Source organism: Wyeomyia smithii, chromosome 1, assembly GCF_029784165.1.
Source record: "Wyeomyia smithii strain HCP4-BCI-WySm-NY-G18 chromosome 1, ASM2978416v1, whole genome shotgun sequence".
Taxonomy (NCBI): Eukaryota; Metazoa; Arthropoda; class Insecta; order Diptera; family Culicidae; genus Wyeomyia; species Wyeomyia smithii.
In genome coordinates this window covers 170683492-170707365 of record NC_073694.1, presented here as the reverse complement: position 1 = coordinate 170707365, position 23874 = coordinate 170683492, and the positions used below count along the sequence as shown (strand labels likewise).

Here is a 23874-nt window from a genome sequence, read left to right as displayed (position 1 = left end):
GATGGTCCCGCCACATACCCCTACAAAGGTTTGAGCTGGACGGTTTATCTATAGATAATTAATGTAATCACAATTTCAATCAGTTATACAAAAAAAACGAACTGATTCCATTTCCAGATATAAACTTCTTCAAAAACTGTTTACTTGATTCACATCGGTAAAGACGTGAATTGCTGTAGAGCTACACAAAGCTAGCACAGGGTTTTCATGACCTTCAGTCAGACTAACCACAACAACTTCATGTATATTCTCTAAGCATTCAAATAACAATTAAGTTTAAATTGTAAAAGAATCCATTTATATTTGACTTCCGCGCGCGAGGCTCAAACTTATGTAGTCACTTTCTATTATTTTTTAAGCTACAACAACATAAAGGAAAAAAAAAATCCATCACCACCACCGCGACGAACACAGTAGTTTTGTCATTATATGTTAAAAAAAGATCCAATATAAAATATAAATAAAATTTTACAACACAATCATATCCGTTCGTATAAAACTTCGTCAGTTACAGGCTTCAATTAAACAATCAATAAATAAATAGGTTTCAAAAATAAATATTTCATCCAAAATAAATCCGTTGTTTAAACTTCGTCATATAAACTCTCGTCATTGTTAAAAGCTTTTAAATTTCGTTCTGTACAACAGAAACTTTCACGTGTGAAATACATTGTCTCTTGAACTCCGCAAGTGTTGGTGCACGTTTAACATGTCTTGGCATCGAATTGAAAAAAATTATACCTTTATAAAATAATGAATTCTGTGATGCTCTGGTTAAAAAGAAAGGTGTTCTTATTTCATCCGCGTTTCTAGTGTTACATCTATGAAAATCACTTCCTCTTTCAATTCGATCACACAAATATTGAGGTAGCAAACCATTAATTATTTTAAAAATGAACACCATAGACAAATAAACAATTCGTTGCTTCACGGATAACCATTGCAAAGCGTCCAACATAAAAGCAGAGGAAGTTAATCTAGTTAACAATTCAAAATCAAACGCATTATTCTATTCTGCAAACGCTGTAACCTCAATAATTGTGTGTTATTGGCCAAATACAAAAAGGTAGGGCAAAAATCCAAATGGGGCGAGATGATTGACTTGTATAGCTGTATTTTACTACTAATTGTTAATTCGTTTTTCAAACGGCATAATATTCCATACTTCTTGGCAATTTTCTTGATAACATTGTCAATGTGAGCGTTGACCTTTAGGTTGTCATCAATAATCACGCCAAGATATTTAATCTCCCGAACGCGACCAATTGCCTCATCATCAATCAAAACAGAGACATCATCATTTACAACGGTACGCGAGAAAATCATAAATTTAGTTTTATCAATATTCAATTTCAATTGCTTATACTTCAACCATCTGCTTAGAGAACGTAAATCTTCATTCAAGTGTGAAACTGCTTCTAAATTTTTAGCTGCAGTGAACAACACGGTGTCATCGGCAAAAAGATTTATGTCACAGAAACGTAAAACTCGCCACATGTCATTTATATACATAATAAATAAAAGGGGCCCTAATACACTTCTCTGTGGAACTCCAAGATCATTCTCCACGGGACCAGATACAGAATCATTAAAAACAGTCCGTTGAGTTCTGTCAGACAAATAGCTTTCAAACCATCTGAATGCAGTACTCGAAATTCCAAAGCGCTTGATTGTGTTCAACAATAAGGGCCTAGAAATTGTTTCAAAAGCGCGTTTCAGATCCAAAAATACAGCAACTATTGTGTCTCTATTTTCTAAGTTATCTTTCCATTTTGCAAGAACTAAATTCAACGCGGTTTCACACGAATGGCCTTCCCGGTAGCCAGATTGTTCCGGAATTAATAACGAGTTACTATTTAAATATTCTAACAGCTGACCTTTAACAACAAGTTCCAATATCTTTTCTAACGTGTGTAACATATTGATGGGACCAAACTCTTCGGCTTTAATCGTTCCAGCAACCTTTTGAATCGGAACAACCAACGATTCTTTCCACACTTTAGGCACGTGCCCAGTTAGCAATGATTCATTAATAAGGTTCAGCAGAGTGTGACCAATAACATTGAAGCAATCTTGAATAACCCTAGCATTTACATTGTCTACGCCAGCCGTTTTACCTAATGAAAAACAAATATTTTTAAGGTCATCCATTGTGATTGGGTGAAAACCATCAAATCTACTATCAACGTTAGTCGGCTGTTTTATTTCATCCGGTTCATCGACCAGTTCAATTGATTGATTGATCAATGAAACACTATTGATGAAATAATCATTGAACTTACTAGCAATTATTTGTTCTGTTTGTTCTAATGTGCCATCAAAAGTTATGGACCGCGGTTTACAATTACTAGGTTTTAATAAAGATTTCAAAATTTTCCATAACTCTTTGCTGTTGTTTTGATGCTGAGTAATCTTTCTCTGGATATATTCACAACGCGTCTTTTTTAACGCTTGTGAATATTTATTACGCGCGATTGTGTACTCATTCCAATGACTCTGATTATTTGATCTACAAAACTTTTTGTACAATTTATCCCTCTTGCGCTTAAGACGCAAAAAATCCAAATTGTACCAGCTGTTCGCGTTCTTTAAGGTTACAAATTTATGTTCAGCTAATTGATTCGTACACGTTTTCAAAATACTAGTAAGAACAGCTGCAGAATCATCTAAATTACCGGACGCGATTGGAAAATCCAAGCTTCTTTCAACAAGATTCGAAACAGCCTGTTTCGAATATTTTCTCCAGCATTTCAATTTTTTAAAATCATTTTTCTCACTCAAGTTGTCTAATACAGTGTTCACTAATGTCTCATGATCGGTTATTTTCATATCAGAATCCGTTACTGAACAAATGGAATCCAAATTGGAATAAACATGATCAATCAAAGTTCTACTTCGCTGGTAAATACGTGTAAATTCATTAACGCTTTGTTTTAAATTGAAAGATTCTACTAAACGCTTCAAATGTTTCGAATTTGTATTATCTCGCCAGTTGATATTAAAATCGCCAGTCAATATATTCAGTTTACTATAATCGAGAAATTCATCAAGCCAATTTTCCAATATTTCAAGGAAACGGTGATCACTAGCATTGGGAGAATGATACAAAACACCAAAATTACCCACCTTCATACCACGTACTACTGTTATGCCCAAGAACCAATTGCCATCCTTCGCTTCGTTTCGGCAAAGCTCGAATTGAACTGATTCTCTGACATAAATAGCAACACCGCCAGTTTGTCTAGAATGTGATAAACAAGCAGCCACATTATATCCCGGAATACTATATTGATCATATGCTTCAATATCGACAATATGGGTCTCTGATAAGAACACTAAAAGTGGACGTTTATCTTCAACAATCTGACGTAATGCAACGTAGTTTGTTGTCAACCCCGCAATATTCAAATACAAAAATTCAAACTTATTCACATTCTTCTTGGAACTTGTTTGCTATTTATTGAAACACAAGCTGCTTTTCTTTTGATTGAATAATCTTTTATATATCAAGCATTCTGAACTAAATGCGGCATGGTTGACGTCCAAATTCATGTTACGCTCTTTATTCGTCTTTAAACAATTAACGCATTTCAAAACAGTAGACGTGCATTCAGATGTTTTGTGTTTTAGGCTACACCTGGAACACGTATCACAGTTTTTGCAATCCATGCTCTTGTGCTCAAATTCTCCACATTTGAAGCATCTCAAAACATTTACCGCGGGAAATACTAAGCACCGATCAAATTCTACATTTACTTGCTTAGCAGATAACAAGCTGTTATACGTTTCCAAATCAACCTCTATTACCGCGCTATACTTGTTATACCGAAAGCGTGGATTTTCATACGAGTTTATTACTTTTACATCATTAATTTTGATACCTTCATTTTGACTCTTTAAAAAGTCAATGAAAACATCAGGAGAAAGATTCTCGCTCATGCCCACTATTTTCAATCTCGGCACCGACGTGGGAACAACAGCACTGTAGTTTTCACCCAGATTGCTTTCAATGCCATTTTTCAACTTATCAATATTTTCGCCAACAGCGCATTCAACAATAATGGAACCATCTTTACCGTTCCTAAAATTACTCACTTTGTGTGTTTTTGGATCTAATTTTGTTTTCAAAAACTTCCGAGTTTCCTCGCAAGCTTGTTTGGACTCTTTCGGTTTGATCACAATGACCGGACGAGTCTTATGTTTAACGGGCTTAAAACTATGGAAAATATTGTTTTAATTTAGCTACAAATGAATTTCTTTCTCAGTATGTATGGATGGTTTCAACAGCTTATTTTCTATTTATAGAGATTCTGAGGCTTTCGATATTTTTATCTCAGATTCAGAATGTCTCATGGTTAGCAAGGTATAAAAATCGAGACAGCAATCTTTTCTTAAAAGCCATTTTACAACCCACTGGAAATCAATGTTTAACATCATAATGACCTACGCTGAACAGCTACAAATTTGACAATTCATTATCATCAAGCAGCAAAAATCAACAACCAAAAAGTTTCTCCAACAATAATCTAAACAAAGTTTGTTCGCCATTCACTTGAAATCAATTATTCAAAATCTCGAAGAGACGTACTTTTAATGAGCCTTAACGATGGTGGCACGAGGGTGAAGTTATTTCTAACTGAAATAAGAGAAATAGCTCGCTCGACCTGCCCGACTGTCGCCGTTGTGTGAAAAGTTTATTTTTTCTTTCTGCTGCTCGATTATATCCGATTGCTGATAACGTGGCACAATATTTGTCTGGATATTTCAACTTCCATTAGCAAGCCAGCAGTCGGAATTATCCGCGATTTTCTTCCGCCTCTTTTGCCGGAGTAATTGCTGCTCTCGCAAACAAAGAGGAAGGAAAAGTTTTCCCATCATTCAGAGGTTAATTACCTTGGCTCGTTTTTGCTAAGAAGCCCGTTGACAGTCGGCATTGGACCGACACCGGTGCGAAAGCGTGTAAACCTTCATCAGTTGCTGAAAATGGACGAAGTTTTTGAATGAGACCAAAATTAACTTAGAAAATTGATCATGCGCGACTAATATTGTTTAGTTGAAAGCTATGAACGATGGATATTATTGATTAGCTATATTAAAGATTCAACGTTAGAAAAGAGTGAGCCACCTTCGAGAACGACTCATTAAAGTTCAAAGAACTGAATCCGGACAGTTTGAAAAAGAGCTTTTCACTAATTAACTTACCGGGCTTTCTGGAAAATGAGCTCCATTTCGCATCACTGCTACTAACGTAGCACAAGTGATTAAATTAGAATCTAAAAAATTTCTTCAATCATCAGAAAACTATTCCTTGCCAGCTATCAAGCATAACAAGGTCTGTCAATTTGCCCGGCTTCTGTCCGGTTCAATTGGCCAGCTGTTCCAATCGCTTTTCATGATTTTTTATTCCTGCTGTTACAATCCCCAGATGATGTTCTGGTGTGTAACACGAGCTTCGGATGGGCGTCTTCATTCCTGTCTCAATTCAATTTTATTGCCGTTTAATATTATTGCCCACCAGGGAAGGAAACCATAGCCATCATCCTGCTCGTGTTGCAGCTAACGACTGGACACCCAGAGTCCCGCACCCGCCCACCATTGGCCAGAGCTGAAAAAATAAGAACTTCAGAACTAAGCAAGAGACATCAAAATATTATGTCTTCCGGCGGTTGCAATCAACAGCAGCTGGGGTAGAAAAGCCAATCGTTGCTGTAAAGCATTCTTTCCCCCCGTGGGAGCTGCTTATCACCCGTCACGCAAGCACCTCGGGTCTCAATAACACAGCATCCCTGTAGAGCCGAAACGTGGAGTGGAGAAAAAAGACAATAAAAGCTTTGACTACATCAACAGTATTGTCACCAGCAGCATCAGCCCTCCGACCAGAGATAGAGTAGTGTATCTTGGGTGGACCAATAACGACTATTTTTAAAGTAAATTGAATTCCTAAATTTACATCTTTCGAAACAGTGTATCTGCCATTCGAGGAGAAGTTTGAAAATTGTAGCGCAAAATAAATAACTGTTATTTAATAACAATTATTAAAATACAAAATAGTATATCATGAAATCTTATGACAAGATGTAGAGAACACAAAGTTTGTACTTATAATTATTTCTGGAAACTTCAAAATGGCGCTTTAATATGACATATTTTAATTGTATTTTTTATTGTTTTAATGAACCATGAGAGCGCTAATGTGCAAATATAATAATTTATAATCTTTTCTCCGAACTTGTAAAATATAAAGAAAAATGATTCAGTGATTAATTTCTTTCAATGTAAAATTATCTAAAAAAATAATGTTTCTGTTTTGTTGTTGAACCGATTTACCCCTTGGATTTCACTGCTTCATATTGGAGTGAAGTCTCAGAAGTAAACCGTATCCTCTTTCCTGATTAAATTGCGTCCAGACTATCTGCACAGACTAACAGACATAATACTTCGAACAAATTTCCAATAAAATCATCGTTCGGATGATTTAAGTACTTTAAGTTAGTAACACTAGCACCATCTGATGCCGTGTTCGCGCTGCGCCTTGTATTTCGACATCAGCGCCGGCGTTACTGCATGTGTCAAATGGAGAACCACAAAATCTAAGACAAGACGCGACAGCTGGCTTCTTATTTTTCTTTTCGTAACGGCCGTCATCCCCGTCAAAATTTTTTTGAACGTCCATACCGTTGATGCCAGAATGATTATTTTTAACAACTTCTGCAGGTCAATGAAAATAAACCAAATTAAAATTGCAATATAAAGGCGAATAATACTCAATTCTTATTTATTATTTTATGTTCAATAAAGCATACTTCTATTATCAAATTTTTTCTTCCTAAGTTTCTTGGTAACCAAATTTTTTCTTTCTAAGTTTCTTGGACTTCAACCGAAATAGTAATAAACGATTAATCAATGCATTTTTAAAGTTATAACAGTGAAATACATTACTCGGTAATATCATGTACCTTGCATACTTTTGCATCTTTATTTATGAACAATTATAATAGCTAAATTATGACTCTCCAGCATCACTGCTTTACAGTGAAAAGTAACCTCGTTGTACTTTCTACGTGACGATTGCGTCATCGAATTCAGCCAATCAGCAGCCGGTTCAAATTGGTTGAATGTAACGGTGACCAGCTGTCACGTCTTGTCTTAGCACAAAATATGTATGAGATTGCATGACAGCGCCCCAGGCGGTGTTGTCGCGCGATGACGATTATGTGATTGGAAATTTGAAATGATCGTTTTTTGTTGCGACGGAGCCAGGTTCCAGTGTTATGTCTATTAGTCCGTGCTATCTGGTTATGTAGCAAAACGCGACTTAATATGCCATTTCGGCCGCTTACAAATTCTATTCTAAAAAACCCTAAATTAATCCACCTAGCGGTCAGACCCGGCCTTTCTCATTCAATTTTTTATTTGTAAAAATAGGTTTACATGACCGCTTCAATCCAATAAATGTATAATCACTCTTTAGGCTCTAAAATATTGATGTTGTAATCTTTACATATAAAAATGCAGTCAAGTATGTTTGTCTGTCTGATCCATATAGGCCCGAAAACTACCGAACCGATCGACGTGAAAATTTGTATGTAGGGGTTTTTGGTGCCGATAAAGGTTCCTATGATAGTTTGAGACCCCTCCCTCTTCTGGAAGAGAGGAGTCCCATACAAATGAAACATCAATTTCTGCACAACTCAAGAACAAACCAAGCAAATAAACCGAATTTGGCATTTGGATGTTTTAAGGGGTAACTAATATGTCCATAATAGTTGGATGAAACGCAAATTTGTGCACATCTCGAGAACTAATCAACCAAATGAAACAAAATTTGGCAGGTAAATGTTTTTAGTGGTAACAAATATGTACATAATGGTTTGACACCCGACTCCCTCTTCTATAAGGGAAGGATCCATGAAAATGAAACACAAATTTCGCACAGCTCAAGAACCAATCAAGAAAATACAACCAAATTTGGTATGTGAATGTTTTTAGAGGTAACAAATATGTCCATAATGGTTTACGCCCCTCCCTCTCCTGGAAGTACATGTTTGTTCACAAATTTCTGCACATCTCGCGAACTAATCAACTAAATGGAACCATATTGGCAGGTGAATGTTTTTAGTGGTAACAGATATGTTCCATAATAGACCTCAGACCATATTTTGGATTGTAAGATGGCAACTTCCGGTTTCTGGAAAACAGCAAAAAGTGGCCGATTTCCACCCAATATAATAATATCCGGATCTAAAATAATACACAGGAGCTAAAATCGAACACAGATAGCATTTTAAATTCTAAGATGGCGACTTCCGGTTTCTGAAAACAGCTGTAAATGACCAAATACCACCCAATATGGGTATTTCCGGAACCGTAATGATGCACTGGAGCCACAAATCGACTTCAGACAACATTTTGAACTGTAAGATGGCAACTTCCGGTTTTTGGAAAACAGCCTGATATGAACGATTCCCATTAAATATTAGTATTTCTTAAACCAGAAAGATGCACAGAAGCTTAAAATTGATCACAGACACAATCTTAAATTTAAAGATGGTGACTTCCGGTGTCTGGCAAACAGCCGGAAATGACCAAATACGATTCAATATGAATGTTTTCGGAACCAGAATCACGCCCAGATGACAGAAATTGATTTCACAGGCAATTTTAAAGTCCAAAATGACGACTTTCGGCTTCGGAAAAACAGTTCAAAGTGACAAAATATCACCCAATATAGGTTTTTCTTTAACCAGTGTCCTAAATACAATTTTGAAATCCAAGATGGCGACTACCGGTTTGTGAAAAACAGCCTAAAATAAACAAATACTATCCAATATGAGTATCTCTGGAACCAGAATGATGCAAAAAGCTAACAATTGACCTCATGCACCATTTTGAATTGCTAAATGGCAACTTATAGGCAACAGTCGGAAATGACCGAATAATACTCAATATGGATATTTCCGTAAACGTGATGATGCATAGAATACAAACATTGACCCTTGACACCATTTTGAATTTATAGACGACCACTTTAAGTTTCTGGAAAATAACCAAAAATACCTCCCAATATGGGTATTTCCGGTGTCAGATTGATGCCAGAAAGTCTGCTGAAAATGACAGAATACCACCCAATATGAATATATTCAGAATTAAGGCGATGTACAGAAGCCAAAAGTTGAGGATATTGTCATTTCGATAAAACCAATCACCTTGCAAGGAATCAATGAACTTGGAACGTTCAAATAGTACGATACCACATTTAAATTATGTTGAGGCCACTTATATCGATCAAAGCAGGTATAGTTTGAAATAGTCTTTGAATTTCTTTTTTTTTTCATAACTTTTGAGCCACATATCAAATTGTTATGAAGTTTGTAATTCGTAAGTTTGAGAGATGACTCGTTCGTACGACACTAGTTATGTTCAAATAAGTCATGCAATCTTTGAAATAATAGACTTTCGTTGTTTTATTAACAATTTAATACATAACGGTGGCTTAAGTTGAATTATAATCAAATGAAATGGGAACGTATGGGGCAGCGAAACTTTGAAACTACGTGTACAATCATAATTCATCAGTTAACCCTTAACTAGCCCGCTCATCTGATAATTATATTGATCAAATCGGTTGTGTAGTTTCTGAGATAATGAAGTTTCGTGATTTTCACAAGTCGGTACATTACAAATGAAGTTACAGTTCGATTACAGTAAAATTCAATGGGGTCTTCTGAGGCAGCTAGATCATTCATTTGACACTAATTTTGTGGAAATCGGGTTGGCCATCTCTGAGATAAGTGAGTGAGTCCAAGTAGTCTTCGGAATATGTTCCTTTGCATAGCTGGATTTCACATTTTTAAACATAACAGGCAAAGTAATAGTCCGATTGCAAAACAAATCAATAGGGTCTTATGGGGTAACTAGACCTTCCATTTGACACTGATTTTATGAAAATCGGTCCAGCCATCTCTGAGAAACATAAGTGAGATTAAACAGTCTTCAGAACACGTTTCTTTTCATAACTTTTGAACCACAAGTTCAATCTTCATAAAATTCAAAAGTTAAGGGTTTTTAGGTAGCCCGTTCTTTTAAGACTATTTTTGTTAAAATAGGTTGTGTAGTTTCTGAGGTATTGTTGTTTCGTGATTTTCACATTTTTAAACATAACCTCTAAAATAAAAATCCAATTACAATAAAATTCAATAGGGTCTTATGGGGCAACAAGACCCTTCATTTGCGATTAATTTCATGAAAGTCGGTCCAGCCATCTCTGAGAAAAGTCCTCGAGAATAAAAATCTGCACATACACACACACACACACACACACACACACACACACACACACACACATACATAAAATGCTCAGCTCGTCGAGCTGAGTCGAGTGATATATGCCATTCGGCCCTTTGGAGCACTTTTATACTTTCGGTTTTGCAAGTGATAGCTATACCTTTCTAGGAGAAAGGCAAAAATGGGGGAGGGCTCTGTAGCCGCAAGGTTACAGAGTTCGCTTTGACAAGCGGGTGGTCGTGGGTTCGAATCGTAGCAGAATCCAGGTAATTCGATGCCAACGGACTTAAGTATGGGTTTTTCTCAGGCTCTTCACTAACCCTTCCTTCACGTTGAATTCTACAAAACCTCGACAAATACCTCTTTCAAAAGTAAGTCCCATTTGCAATAAAACTGGCCCGAAGAACATTCAAATAAAATTTTCAAGAGAATTGTAATTAGCGATAATAGCAGTGAGACTAGAAGTAATAAATGTGAAAAGGACGGGTGAAAAGTATACTCTCAAGCACGAACTATAAAGCTATAATAATAGAGTGATCACAAAAGATCAATGCGGCTAAGGCCCTTACAGAAATTTTTTTTAATATGTCTGCAAATGAAGGGGAACTGCTCCATTATTCATCTAATTAAGCCAATATTCACGAAAAATACACGGATGAAACACTAAGTTTTCACGAAATCTTTGAACAAATAAACTAAATATGCTTACGTGCTCGTATGGAATCGTTTAGCATTGTATGTTTAGTAAAATTAACTAGATTTATCCTGAATTTTGTAAAACAAATCGTTTTTCACAACCCTTCCATATCCATCTCGAAACTAGAATCACTGCATCTCACGACGCCCCCATATTCATCACACTGTTAATCATGAATGAATAACATTATCATGAATGAACGTAGCCGCAGCCCGTCGTAGTAGATTTCCTAGATATCCGCTGTAGTTGTTCACGTGCAAAATTTGTAACCTAGGTAACCACTACGGTGCTGTAATTAAATAATTTAACATTATTAGTATGAAATTTTCGTATTAACAGAAACTGATTTGGCAACTTTTGATTTTCTTCAACGCAGTGAAAACAGATGAAAATACATACAGTTGAAATTTGAGAATTCTTGAAATTCATCTCATATATTTCTGCTAATTCTAGCTTGTTTTAGGAAATTTGAGGTGAACATTTCAAAGATTAAATTATTGTTAGTGTAGTGAGTGATTTTGTTTAGTGATTAAAATAAAAAGTGGTCCGCTAGTAATGAAAAAAACTTTGGTTGGCTGCTGAACGAGTCCCGTTGTAGCCGTATAGAACAATGCGCGGATTTTGTTTTCTGAGGTAGGTGATTGAATTTAATGAGTTTTCGAGTGCAGATGCCCGACTATAATGCAAAATTTAGAGCTTTAAAGTGAGTTTTTAGGGATTATACTTAATGAGGAACCTGAAGTGAACTAAGAAGAATCCATACCATGGATTTGCAGATTGGTTTAGGAAGAAAATATGCATTTTTACTGTTTTCAATTCTGTTTATGAGATGAATATATGGGCTAAGATGAATAATGGAGCAGTTCCCTTATAACCAGTGGTGGGCACCATTCCGCTAATTCGCTAATTCGCTAATTAGCGACGCTAAAATTCAGTTAGCGATTTACCGATTTCGCTAATTTTTGAGCTGGTTAGCGAAACTGTTAGCGTCGCTAAAATTTTGGCCTTCGAAACGCTAATCGCTAATTCGCTAAATTTTGTAGAGAAGCGACAATAGAAATATTTAGAAAAACTGTGAATTACTGATGGTGTACGTAAATTGCTTCGGAAGATGAACATACTTTAATTTTTTAAAGTTTTTTACCCTAGAATGGAGTCCCAGTTATCGTACAAGCCACAGGAGCATTTTGAAGAACAAGCTCAAGGTCTAGATTGAATTTTCGGCACACCAAGAACTTTGGTAAATTGCATTGCGCTTGAAATTATGACAACTTTGGTTCTACTTCTTCGATTCAGATAATAATTGAATTTTTAAGAAAACATTCCTAAGAGTATATATTTTCAATGCAAGCTAAATAACTTTTGTTATTCTTGTTTTGATCCCCGTGGTTTTGTGGTTAGCGATGTCGGTCGGCTAGCTCACCCACACGGTTGTGATATCGGGTTCGATTCCCGATCCGGTCGAGGATCTTTTCGAGCTGGAAATTTACTCGACTCAACACTGGGGCACGGCGTATCGTTGTACTTATCCTACGTATGCAAAATGTGCCAAAAAAACAATATCGATAACGAATTCTCTCAACTAATATTTATAGTTGATCGAGACCGCTATTAGCCCCCAGTGCGATATTGTTATTCTTGTTTGTAAAAACAAATATCAAACAAAATCAAATATGAATACCGTTTCGTGAACCTCTTAATGTAAATAGCTTCAAAAAGTAATTGTTTTCGTTTGTTTAACCAAAAAGATCAAAGTGGTCCAAATCTCACAAAACACGAGCAATAAATATAGCGATATGACTATTTACATATTGAAAAGTTAGCGATTAGCGATTAACGAAAGTTCCGCTAATGTGGGTTAGGCGTTTAACGTTTAGCGATTATCGAGCTAAATTTTCCGGTTAGTGACTTAGCGATTAGCGTCGCTAAATTTTCGATAAGCGGTGCCCACCACTGCTTATAACGTTCTCAAAATAAACTGATACATTATTTTTTGAAGAATTTTTCCCAGGGAATCCAATTAATATTTTCTGGCGGCAAACTCGAGTTACAGCATTTGGAAGAACGAAAGTCTGATTTTCTTTGGTCTTAAGCTATCTTCTTTTCTAAGCTTTCCTATATTTTCGGATATTTCATATTGATGGACTCTCTAGAAACTGCATTTTGAAGAAAATTAGTCAAAGAATCCAAGAAAACAAATAATCTAAAGTCTCTATCTACGCAGTTTTCCAGCGGCCTCTTTCACACGGACTTAAGAATCCACGCGAATTTCAGAATCAACGCGGCCCTTATTTACGCGAATTTCGGAATTTACACGGTTTTTTACGCGCAACATATCCCCCGCCGAAAAACAAATTAGGTGTATAAATTCTGACCGGCAGTGTTGGCAAAGATGTTCTTTTTACATTTGAAAAATTCAATTGCGTTTTTCGGCAAATGAAGAATACATTCATTTAAAATCTGACAATTTCATCATGTTTCTGAGAAAAGTTTCCATGAAAAACACTCAATACTCAGAGGTAATGATGAATGATGCATTTCGAAGGAAATTATTCAAGGAATTAAAAAAATATATGAATTTTAACCAGAAGCTGACAACAGCTACATGAATGCTCTTGCTAAATTTTAAATTTGGATTTTTTAGTTCTAACTTGAACATCGCAAAAAGAAGTTTAGAATTGATAAGATTGTCTCTAGGAATAAATTCTCCAACCTTCCGTCCCAATTTTTTAATGTAGGCACTCACATCTAGAATATTTTAACACCAGATACAGTATTGTCAGCAAGCAGCTTCAACTTTTTCAGTTTCTGTAAAATTTCCTAGTTTTCTTTTGGTTATATTTTAAAAAAATACTTAAGACAATAATGAATTGGAGTATGGTTTTAAAGATTATATTGATTTCTTTCAAAAGCAGTGTTATCAATTGTTGTTTTATGCTTATAAAATTCCATTCATCTTCAATACAATATTTTATTACAATCTGTGTTAAAATGAGATAAAAATACTTATTTCATAAACGAGAATTTAATCAGTTCACGAATAAAAATTTCGTTTTTCAAGGTTAGAACTTAAAAGTTCCAAATTTAAAATAAATACAGGTCAGACTCGGTTTATCATTTTAGACTCAATTATATACAGCAGTTTTTTCTCCAATTTCAAATATGACTTTTCTAAAGCTGATATGTCGTAAGGGAAGTCCAGAAAAAACATAACGCTTAATTAGAAAAGAAGGGGGTGTCTAATTGATTCATGAAATTAATTGAATTATAAAAAAGTTAAAAAGTTGAAAACAAATAAAAAAAAATTGGAAATTTCGAAAGAGGTTTTAAAATAGTTGTAATAAATGAAAAGCCTTTCTCATTCGAACTAATTATTCGTTCAAATAGAATTACACAACACTCCCATTAAAAAAATACACCTTGAAAATTTCTGCTGGATTTATTTTCCACTTTAAATAACGAATTTATGGTAGCCAACAGCACATTTATATCGACCATTCAAAACCTAACATTCACACACATATGAGCGTACATTAACACTTACACATGCAAATACCATGAAACAAATATGTTTCATATACATCACGCGAAAAATCCACTGCAAACTTATCCCACAGACTAACAGACATAACACTTCGAACAAATTTTCAATAAAATCATCGTTCGGATGATTCCAGTACTTTACGTTAGTAACACTAGCACCATCTGCCGCCGTGTTCGCGCTGCGTCATGTATTTAGACATCAGCGATAGCGTTACTGCATGTGTCGAATGGGGAACCACAAAACATGTATGAGCTAAGACAAGACGTGACAGCTGGTCACCGTTACATTCAACCAATTTGAACCGGCTGCTGATTGGCTGAATTCGATGACGCAATCGTCACGTAGAAAGTACAACGAGGTTACTTTTCACTGTAAAGCAGTGATGGTGGAGAGTCATAATTTAGCTATTATAATTGTTCATAAATAATGATGCAAAAGTATGCAAGGTACATGATATTACCGAGTAATGTATTTCACTGTTATAACTTTAAAAATGCATTGATTAATCGTTTATTACTATTTCGGTTGAAGTCCAAGAAACTTAGAAAGAAAAAATTTGGGTACAAAGAAACTTAGGAAGAAAAAATTTGATAATAGAAGTATGCTTTATTGAACATAAAATAATAAATAAGAATTGAGTATTATTCGCCTATATATTGCAATTTTAATTTGTTTAATTTTCATTTGGCCTGCAGAAGTTGTTAAAAATAATCATTCTGGCATCAACGGTATGGACGTTCAAAAAAATTTCGACGGGGATGACGGCCGTTACGAAAAGAAAAATAAGAAGCCAGCTGTCGCGTCTTGTCTTAGTGTATGAGACTTCATGACAGCGCCCCAAGTGGCGTTGTCGCGCGATGACTGTTATCCGATTAGAAATTTAAAATGAACGTTTTTTGTGGCGATGGAGCTAGGTTCCAGTGTTACGTCTGTTAGTCTGTGCTTATTCTATTGCTCACCCCTAACTACACACACTGCTGTGAGGCGTTATTTATGCGACTGAAAGGAATGTCTCATCACACACAGAAGAGTCAGTTGACGCTTATAAGGGGCCATTCAATAATTACGTAAGCACATCTGTCCACTTTTTCAACGCCCCCTCCACCCCTTGTAAGACATCGTAATATTTTAATGATACCCCCTCTCCCCCTAGTAATATCTTACTATATATACTATAAATAGATTTTTATTATAGTTTTATCATCCTGAAGCAAGCACAACACTGCGTTTTAATTCGAGTTAATCGTCCTTCCGTAATTTCCTTTTTATGAATTTTACCGTCCACACTTTCATGAACATGGTTATTTGAACAGCTGCATTAACAATGTTTTTCTTACGTAAGTTAATCAATTCAACCTCCCCCCTTCCCAGTAAGACAGCGTAAGAAAATTGCACACCCCCCCTCCACCACTTTTTGCTTACGTAATTATTGAACGGCCCCTAACTCTTATAGACCTGTGTGATCGAGACCAAAACCAGTCTGAGTCATGCCTGCGAGTGCAACACAACAACGGAAGATGCTCCGTAGGGCTAATTTTTTTCGAATTAATATCTATCTTTAACAACGGTTTTTACCCGTTAACATTCAAGTTCATTAAAGGCAGACAGTGTGTGCAGCCGAGGAAGCGAAAAATAAGCAAACTGAAAATATGATACAGATTTGGAAAAACATACCGCCTCCAGACGGGACTTAAACCCGCAGTCTCCCTGACTACTTCACTGGTTGCCGGAATACTTCCTGAAATGGCCAAATTCTGCCTAATCAGGTTATAGTACTACATCAAATTTGAAAAGTGTTGAGGTCACATATCTTGATCGTTGCTATAGTTTAAACAGTCTCCGAGCCACTTTTCTTTCCATAGCTTTTAAACCACATGCTTAAACATTATGATGGTTTTAATGACAAGTTAATTTGGTCCATTGAATCCATCTATGTTAAGATCGGTTGTGTAGTTTCTGTGGTACCTAATTATGTTTTGTGATTTTTACAATTTGATACATAACGGTCAAAGTTAAAGTCCGATAACAGTGTAATTAAATAGGATTTTATTGCGCAACTAGATCTTTTATTTGAGAATAATTTAGTGAAAATCGGTCCAACCCCAACTCTTTTAGTTTAGGTGCTAATTCACTTTGAAAGCAAAGAGCTGTGTAACGGCAACCCCGCTTCCCCTATATTAACCAATATTTAGTTAGTTTAGTAAGATTCACAATTTTCTGCCCCACGTAGCATAGATGGTCGGGTTTGGCTTTTTTCAAACCCGTACTCGACCCGTACCCGATTTTTTTTTCGGTTGAAATCTACTTTTGTTATCACTTTTGTTATCTTGTTTATAAATTCATATTTAACTAGAGTGATAATCCTAATTTTTAGTAAATCTGTCAAGTCCAATCGGTCAAATTGCAGTTTTGGAGATTTACCGGCATTTTTCGAAAAAAAATTCTTTAAGAAACGTTTTACCCCAAATGGCGTATGTTCTGGTAAAGTAAGTAGTTCTGGTAAGATACAGTGATTATCCAAATTTTCAGCAAAATCTATTAAGTCTAGCAGGAAATATAGTGATTTTAGTGATTTCGACGGTTTTTTGAAAAAAAAAACTTTCTGGGGCCGTTTTACCCCATTTGGCACTTTTGGCTTGTACATGACATTAAAGCTCTTGAGTTGCTCTACAAAACGCTATATTCAAATTTTTTTTCTAGTGATGTTGAGAACAGTAGAATGACCCTGAAAATTGATGTTACCTCTTTGCAATATATTGTGACCATGCGTTTTGAAGTACCCTTAGTGTAGAATGATACCACACATTTTTAGAAAAATCCATCAATTTTAGCAGGAATTGTTGCACTTGTTGGTATTTGGACGATTTTGGACATATCATTTTCAAGGGCCGCCCACCTAACCTCAATAAAAAAATGAAATTTCGCAGAACTTCCTACCTTGAGTAGGCAAACAAACGTTGAAAATTTCAGCCCAATCGGAGAACATCAAAACAACATGCGGTTGCGCCTCTCGCGAACTGGCTCTTTGTATTAAAACAAGTTTTTCTCTATCTTTGAAAACAATCGATTTATATCGGAAAAACACATTTTGCGCTCTAAGATTTTTATTTGAATTTTCACCTTGAAACTGTCTTTTACCGACTTTCAGGGCTTTTTAATAGAAACAATTTGCAATGCTGACATCGTGACTATCTCAATTTTGCTCAAAGTCATAATTATGCGATTTAATTTGTTTGTCATTTGGTCTAAATTTAATTTCGGCTTGATGAATGGAGAAATTTTTAGAAATATGTTATTTTTTAAATTTGAGTAAATTCAATTTAAAAACATGACAAAAAATTCCATTAATTTCATATATTATGCATATTAAAGCACACAGATATTTTTTTTTTATTTTTATCTTAAAACTTGAAGTAGGGTAGGGAACATACTCTAAGCAGCTTTAGGAACCGCCTGTGTATTGAGACGAAAAACTCGAAATGTGTTGGGTGAAATTCAAACAGAAGTATATTAATGTGTTCTCTAGCTTTTTCTCTATCAGAATTTGTTTTCAGATTACCAATCGAGAGTCACTATTCCAAGCACTCCGAACCTATTCTAAGCAGTTTCCGTATGTTTTGAAGGTTTTTTTTAGCACCCGAAGTGGCTCCTGAATGGCTGCAATAAAGGTCGATTTGTTTCGAATGACGATTGTTCACAAATTTCTTTGTGATTGGCGGTATTTCTTCGCAAGACAGCTAAACAATCAAGGTTTTCGTTTTCATCATTTAAATTGGCGATATTGATAAAAATTCAGGAGTTTGAGGCATGTTTTCTTCCACTGACTAAAATGGGCGCTACTTCTTCAGCCGTTTCTTACCCTAATTATCTTTAATTTGATCCAAAACGATCGAAAATCGATCAACTGGTTCCAAAGTTAGGAATTTTGGAAAATAAAATACATCGAATAAAACCGTTTTTATGGTCACCCTAATTCGGAGCTAGTCCCCCTAACAACCCAAAGAAAAAATACGGGTTTGATTATTTCCAACATAGGTAGATCCATCCCTTCAATACTGAGCACAATTGAAGCACTTCGCGTGACCAATTCCGAGATGGGGTGACCATAAAAAATGGCTGTATTCGATTTTTTTTTAATTCATAACTTTTGAACCAATTTTCGATCTTTTTGGATCAAATTGAAGGTAACTACTTCTAGTTTTACTTAAAAATACTAAAAAAAAATAATCTGTGTACTTTTATAAGCATAATATATAAGATTATTGAATTTACTCAAATTTGAAATATAGCATGTTTCTAAAAATTTATCATTAAACCAGCCGAAGACAATCGTTTCAAGATGCATTGCAGTGGTTACTCAGGGACAAAGATATTTCGAATAAGTTATCGGAGCAGCTTGCTTTGGCAAAGTAGTGCGTTCGGCAGTTAGTGTACGAACCAAAACCAGCTGGATGACGAAAGCATTTTCGTTGTTGAGCACATTTTTTCAAGCACTCCTCCTAGTCCAGCAATTTTAGTCGAGTACTCCTACTCACAAGCAGGAACTCGCGTACGCTTTCACAATCGCTGAGTAACCAGACAAAAGAGTTTTTGCGTGACGGTGCAGCAGCAGCAGCAAGAAGCAAGAAGAAAGAGTATTTCGAAAACGTGTGAGCACAAAAAAAACTTGAGAAGCGTAGCATATATCTCGTTCTCAAGCAGAAAGGAGGAGACAGGTTTTACTTCTCGCTCGCTTTGCAACGCTGCAATCGATGTTTATTTACCATATATCTTAGCTTGGTACATCATGTTTTAGAAAAATCAAAATCAAACAAAGAGAACTTATTTGCGCACCTAATAAATGATAGCTATGGGTTTACTCATAAGTTATAAATTTTTATCTTTAAATTCAATTGTCTTTAGACTCTAACGTTCTAACATTAGTAACGATATACCTTATAAAATGATAAATTTTCAGGAATAATTAATTGCGTCTGTAAACTGTCGTGACATCGTACATTTTCGACCTGTTCCAGTCACGATACATCACCGTACGGCTCTGTTTCGAAAGTTTCTCGGAAGACCGAGCTGCAATGCCTTTTTGATTGACTTCTTGTGCTGGCGTTATTCCTCCGGCGGTGGCACCACACCGGTTTCCCTTTCGGCATTCCACCGTCAATAACCATCGATCATTGAAAGCCTATTAAATGCAAATGTGGGTCAGGTTTTCTTTTGTTGTTGCTACTGTTGTCGTTGTCAGTCTTGTGATGGAATTTTCGGTTAGGATTCACCCCAGGCTCGTCCTCTATACGCTCACGTAAAAAAAGGTATCGAGTTCCTGGTTTACGTTACACTATTGACCTCCAGCAGGTAGAAGTAGAATACAAGCGAGGCACCCTTTAAGGGTTTACTCAAGCATTCGGTGGGATAAATACAAAGGATATTTCGAGCGTACGACAAATAATGCAAAAGAATTTATAGCACAGAATTTAAATATGCAAATCAATGTGTCCTGATCATAAGTTAAGTGAATGTTTTTTTTTTTTTCAAGATTCTTACTTTATTAAAATCACATTGAGAAAAACATGACCCTAGTTTTTCCCGTATTTTATTATCAATTCTACCCGAGATTGAAGCCGCCATATTTTCTACAAAAAACAAACGTACATTTTTTATAAATTCACTCTTGCAAGTTGAATCACGATAAACATGCTGTGTATTTTAACGTGGAATAAGCTTCGTGGCAGCTTATTGCATCTGGACCATGCAAACCATAAGGAATGCACACGAATGGAAGGTGCGCTCGAGGAAGGCACGTAACGGAAAAAAACGCTGAAAAGTTGCTCGGACGAAAGGTGTGGTTATGGTTGCACTAATAATCCCAGGTGCAACAAGTTTAAACCTCACAGCAGAGCGTGGTGTGCCCAGCGTACATTCCTGTTCTGTGTGATGCCGGCGGTGAAAAGTCCTCCGGCGATTGAATTATCCAATTAGCAAGTTTGTGCTGCGTGACTACCAATAGAGGTACCAGGAAAATGGAAAACATTGACTCGGCCACCGTGTGAATGCGAAAAAGTTTCTCACTGATTCAAACCTCAGTTGAATTTGAATAGGATAATTAAGAGGGAGGATTCCGTTCCGTAGTATTAGAAGATAACAATGTGTCTACAATGATCTTTAATGAAATGTAAATACATATCGTAATAATTTCACATTTTAACATTTTTTATCTCAAAAAATATATACGAAAGAAATATTATCTTTAGTTTCAGTGGAAACCAGAATAAAAATCCGTTTGAAAATTTTTGACGACATCAATTAAACCAATTTCTATAGGTTTCAGGCACTTCAGGACTGGCAATGCTCCGAACACCAAAAAAACATAGAATCATTGTCCCATCCCATTTGTGGCCAACGCGCTATTAGATGCTGCCTCTCCCGGATTCGTTCCGACAAAAGTGTCACATGCTTGTAAGAAAACAAACGTCGAATCCAGCACCATTGCAGTTTCCGAGCTCCAACCGGCAGTTCGACAGCGATTTCTGTTTCCGTTATCGATGCTCCCGTTAGCTGTGGAGTAATGAAGTGGCTCTTTAACAGATGCCCATTCTTTTCCGTTCTACTTGCGCGATTCAAAAGCTTTCCTGCAGCTTACTGTTGGCCAATACATTGGTTTCTAACACATAACGTGCGAAACAGAAGAAGTTCTGTTATTTTTTTCTCATTATTTCGCATTCTGCAGGATTCACTTAAACTTAAAGCACGCCAGCCTCCAGGCTCTGTGTTTTCTGTCAAGTTTATTTGACAGCAATTGACAATACAGTCACAAAATAGCAATTATAATTGTCAGACCGTAGTCGAAACCATTTATTGACATTCAAAGTAAAAAAAGCAATCGATTGCTACTACGTGCCAAGCCGAAGCTTGTGTGGAGCATAGAAAATTCGCCAAATTTCGCATGCCGGATTCTGCACCCACAGCAACAAAATACGTACTACCAGAAAGTGTGAATGATAAAAAAAACACACCATACGTACATCGATGAAGCACTCGCACGTGTTCCATAAATGTTTATGAGTACTGATACGTTCCGACAGCCAATATTTTAGGACGGTGGCATGCCGATCAGGATGGAAGAAAAACTCTGTATTGCAGCGAAAAAGACACATATACGGAGTGCGCTCCATTTACGGCGATAAAAAGCCGTTCGACAAACCAATGACAACTGATTTGCGAGGTTGCCAAACCGGCAGACAATAATTGTTGTTGTTGTTTACGGTCCGTGACTCAATTCATGATCCTCAAATTTCACTCATGCAGTGTCCAATCGAAAGTTTCATTGCCAATTATAACAGATCAATCCAATTTAGTTACTAAATGGAATATGGACGTTCTGCCTATAGCGGAACGTTCGCCGGATTTAGTTTGGAAGTGGCACACTGGTCTACCCTGACCCCAGCCACGTATGAGTGGTCAGCCGATCTCACGTTTGCTGGAACGTTTTCTCTTGATCCAGCAGACCGCCTGTAAGCTCTTAACTATGTATGTAGAGTACTTACAAGCCACTGAAACCGAGGGATCACTTCACTGCCGGCCCGCTTGGCGCTGGCTGGTTTGTAATTGAGAAGTGAAAAAAATCCACATCTCTGATAACGTCGTTATCCAATTGAGGAAGGTCCGGCGCACTCCTCGCGCGGATATTTATCCAATTGTGTGCGATGACCAGGTTGGAAGTGACCTTTTAGCCAACTTTACTACAACCATTCAGTTCTAGCGGATTGATAAAAGCGTGCGGTACAAAGCGGTTTGGTCCAAACGGGTTGCTTTTTTTTGTGACGTGAACGTTATTCGAAAGGAGTTATAGTGCAATTAAGTGTGCAATATTCAAGGATGGAACTGGTCAAAAACGGTTACCATTTTTCTGTCGAGCTCAGATTCAGCCCTTATAGAAAATAGATGGAAATCCCCAACATAAAACACTCAACCGTCTGCAATCATTGTAAACATTGTACCAAGTAATGGATTTGACGGGAATCAAATCCTCGCCGTTTAGATTCATTCCGTCCCTTCGTTCTGTCTAGCCCGGAAAGCCCAGTGCGGTCGATTCGGAGGGTGCCAAAGAAAGCGAAACGAATTCGGCTCCAGGCCCGAGCTTATCTGCCACATGGCGCTCGGGAAAAGCAACAACGTAAACTGCCGCGTGGGAAAAAAATGGTCGAACGTGAAGGAAAAACAAAAAAAAGATTTTATTAGCGATGACCGCGGCGTAATCCTCTTAACGCCCGGGAACCGAGTACCTTATCAACGCCTCGACTGACCGGCGATGGACTGAAAACTGGTGAATTGCATTGTGGGTTGACCGGAGGCCCGAGTGAAGCAAATTGATTTCGCTGGACGACCTAATGGACTTTGTTCTTAATTATAAGCTAGCCAAAAAGTATTTTTGAAAGAACTTAAATGTGAGGCGGAAAAAAAGAGATAAATAATGGGTGGAATGGTAAGTTTCATAGAAAAATTCCTTAAAAACCCTAATTGTCGTCGTACTTTGCCAATTTTTGAATTTGTTTATTTTCATCGTTTTTGTCTGATATCAATTTGAATGAAGTAAAGTTATACCTCGATAAAAGGCAACCTAGATATAACGTAACTTTTGACTCGATATAACGTAACTTTTTAGGATGTATTGAAATTGAAAATAAATAATACAGCAACCGTTAGTTTTTGGGGTATAAATTGTTTCAAAAAATGTTGTAGTAAGTCTTGAAACCAATAAAACCAGTGCGGAAATTATTCTAATTGGGCATAAGAAAGGTTTAGAAATACTAATAGGTGATGGAAAATAGGTTCTCACGCATCCTTCAGTAACAATTTACAGTCTTGAATCAATTGAAAAAAACAATTTTTTTTTGCTTGCTAGTTGAAATTTTCTCTGAATGGGCATAAGAAAGGTTCAAAAATACTGAAGGGGATGAGAAATAGGTTTTCGCGGAACCTCTTGTATCAATAAAAAAAAATTTGCTCCTGAAAATATATCTAAATGGGCTTCACAAATGTTTAAAAATACTGATATGTTATGGACAATAGGTTTTCGCGAATCTTTGAGTAACCATTAACATTCTTGAATAAATTAAAAAAAGTACATTTTGCTTCTATGTAACGTAACGAAAATAAAAATAAAGTTGCATTATATCGAGGTATGACTATATAAGGGGTGTTGTTGCATTTTTGTCTCATCTCAATAATTTCGATTGCTCACAGGAAAACTTCATTGAGGTTTTGAAGACTTGAGGCACTTTCGACTAGGGGCACCAAATTCACACGGGTTGAGAAGCTAATCTTTGATTGTTTTAGCATGAGCTCTAGGACAAGT

General features: G+C 36.4%; 1 protein-coding gene across 4 annotated transcripts in view; it reads left to right on the top strand.

Moving 5' to 3' along the window:
* The window catches only part of LOC129717958 (dopamine receptor 1), a 396922-nt gene that overhangs the window by 231975 nt on the left and 141073 nt on the right, over window positions 1–23874 (top strand). Inside the window, exon 1 of one of the 4 annotated variants that reach the window (XM_055668265.1) lies at window positions 22266–23001. The exons of the other annotated variants lie outside the window; for them this stretch is intronic. Within the exon in view, the coding sequence (XP_055524240.1) occupies window positions 22990–23001 (12 nt within the window). The 5' untranslated portion in view covers window positions 22266–22989. Of the gene's footprint in view, window positions 1–22265; window positions 23002–23874 lie in introns of those variants that run through there. 4 annotated transcript variants of the gene reach the window in all.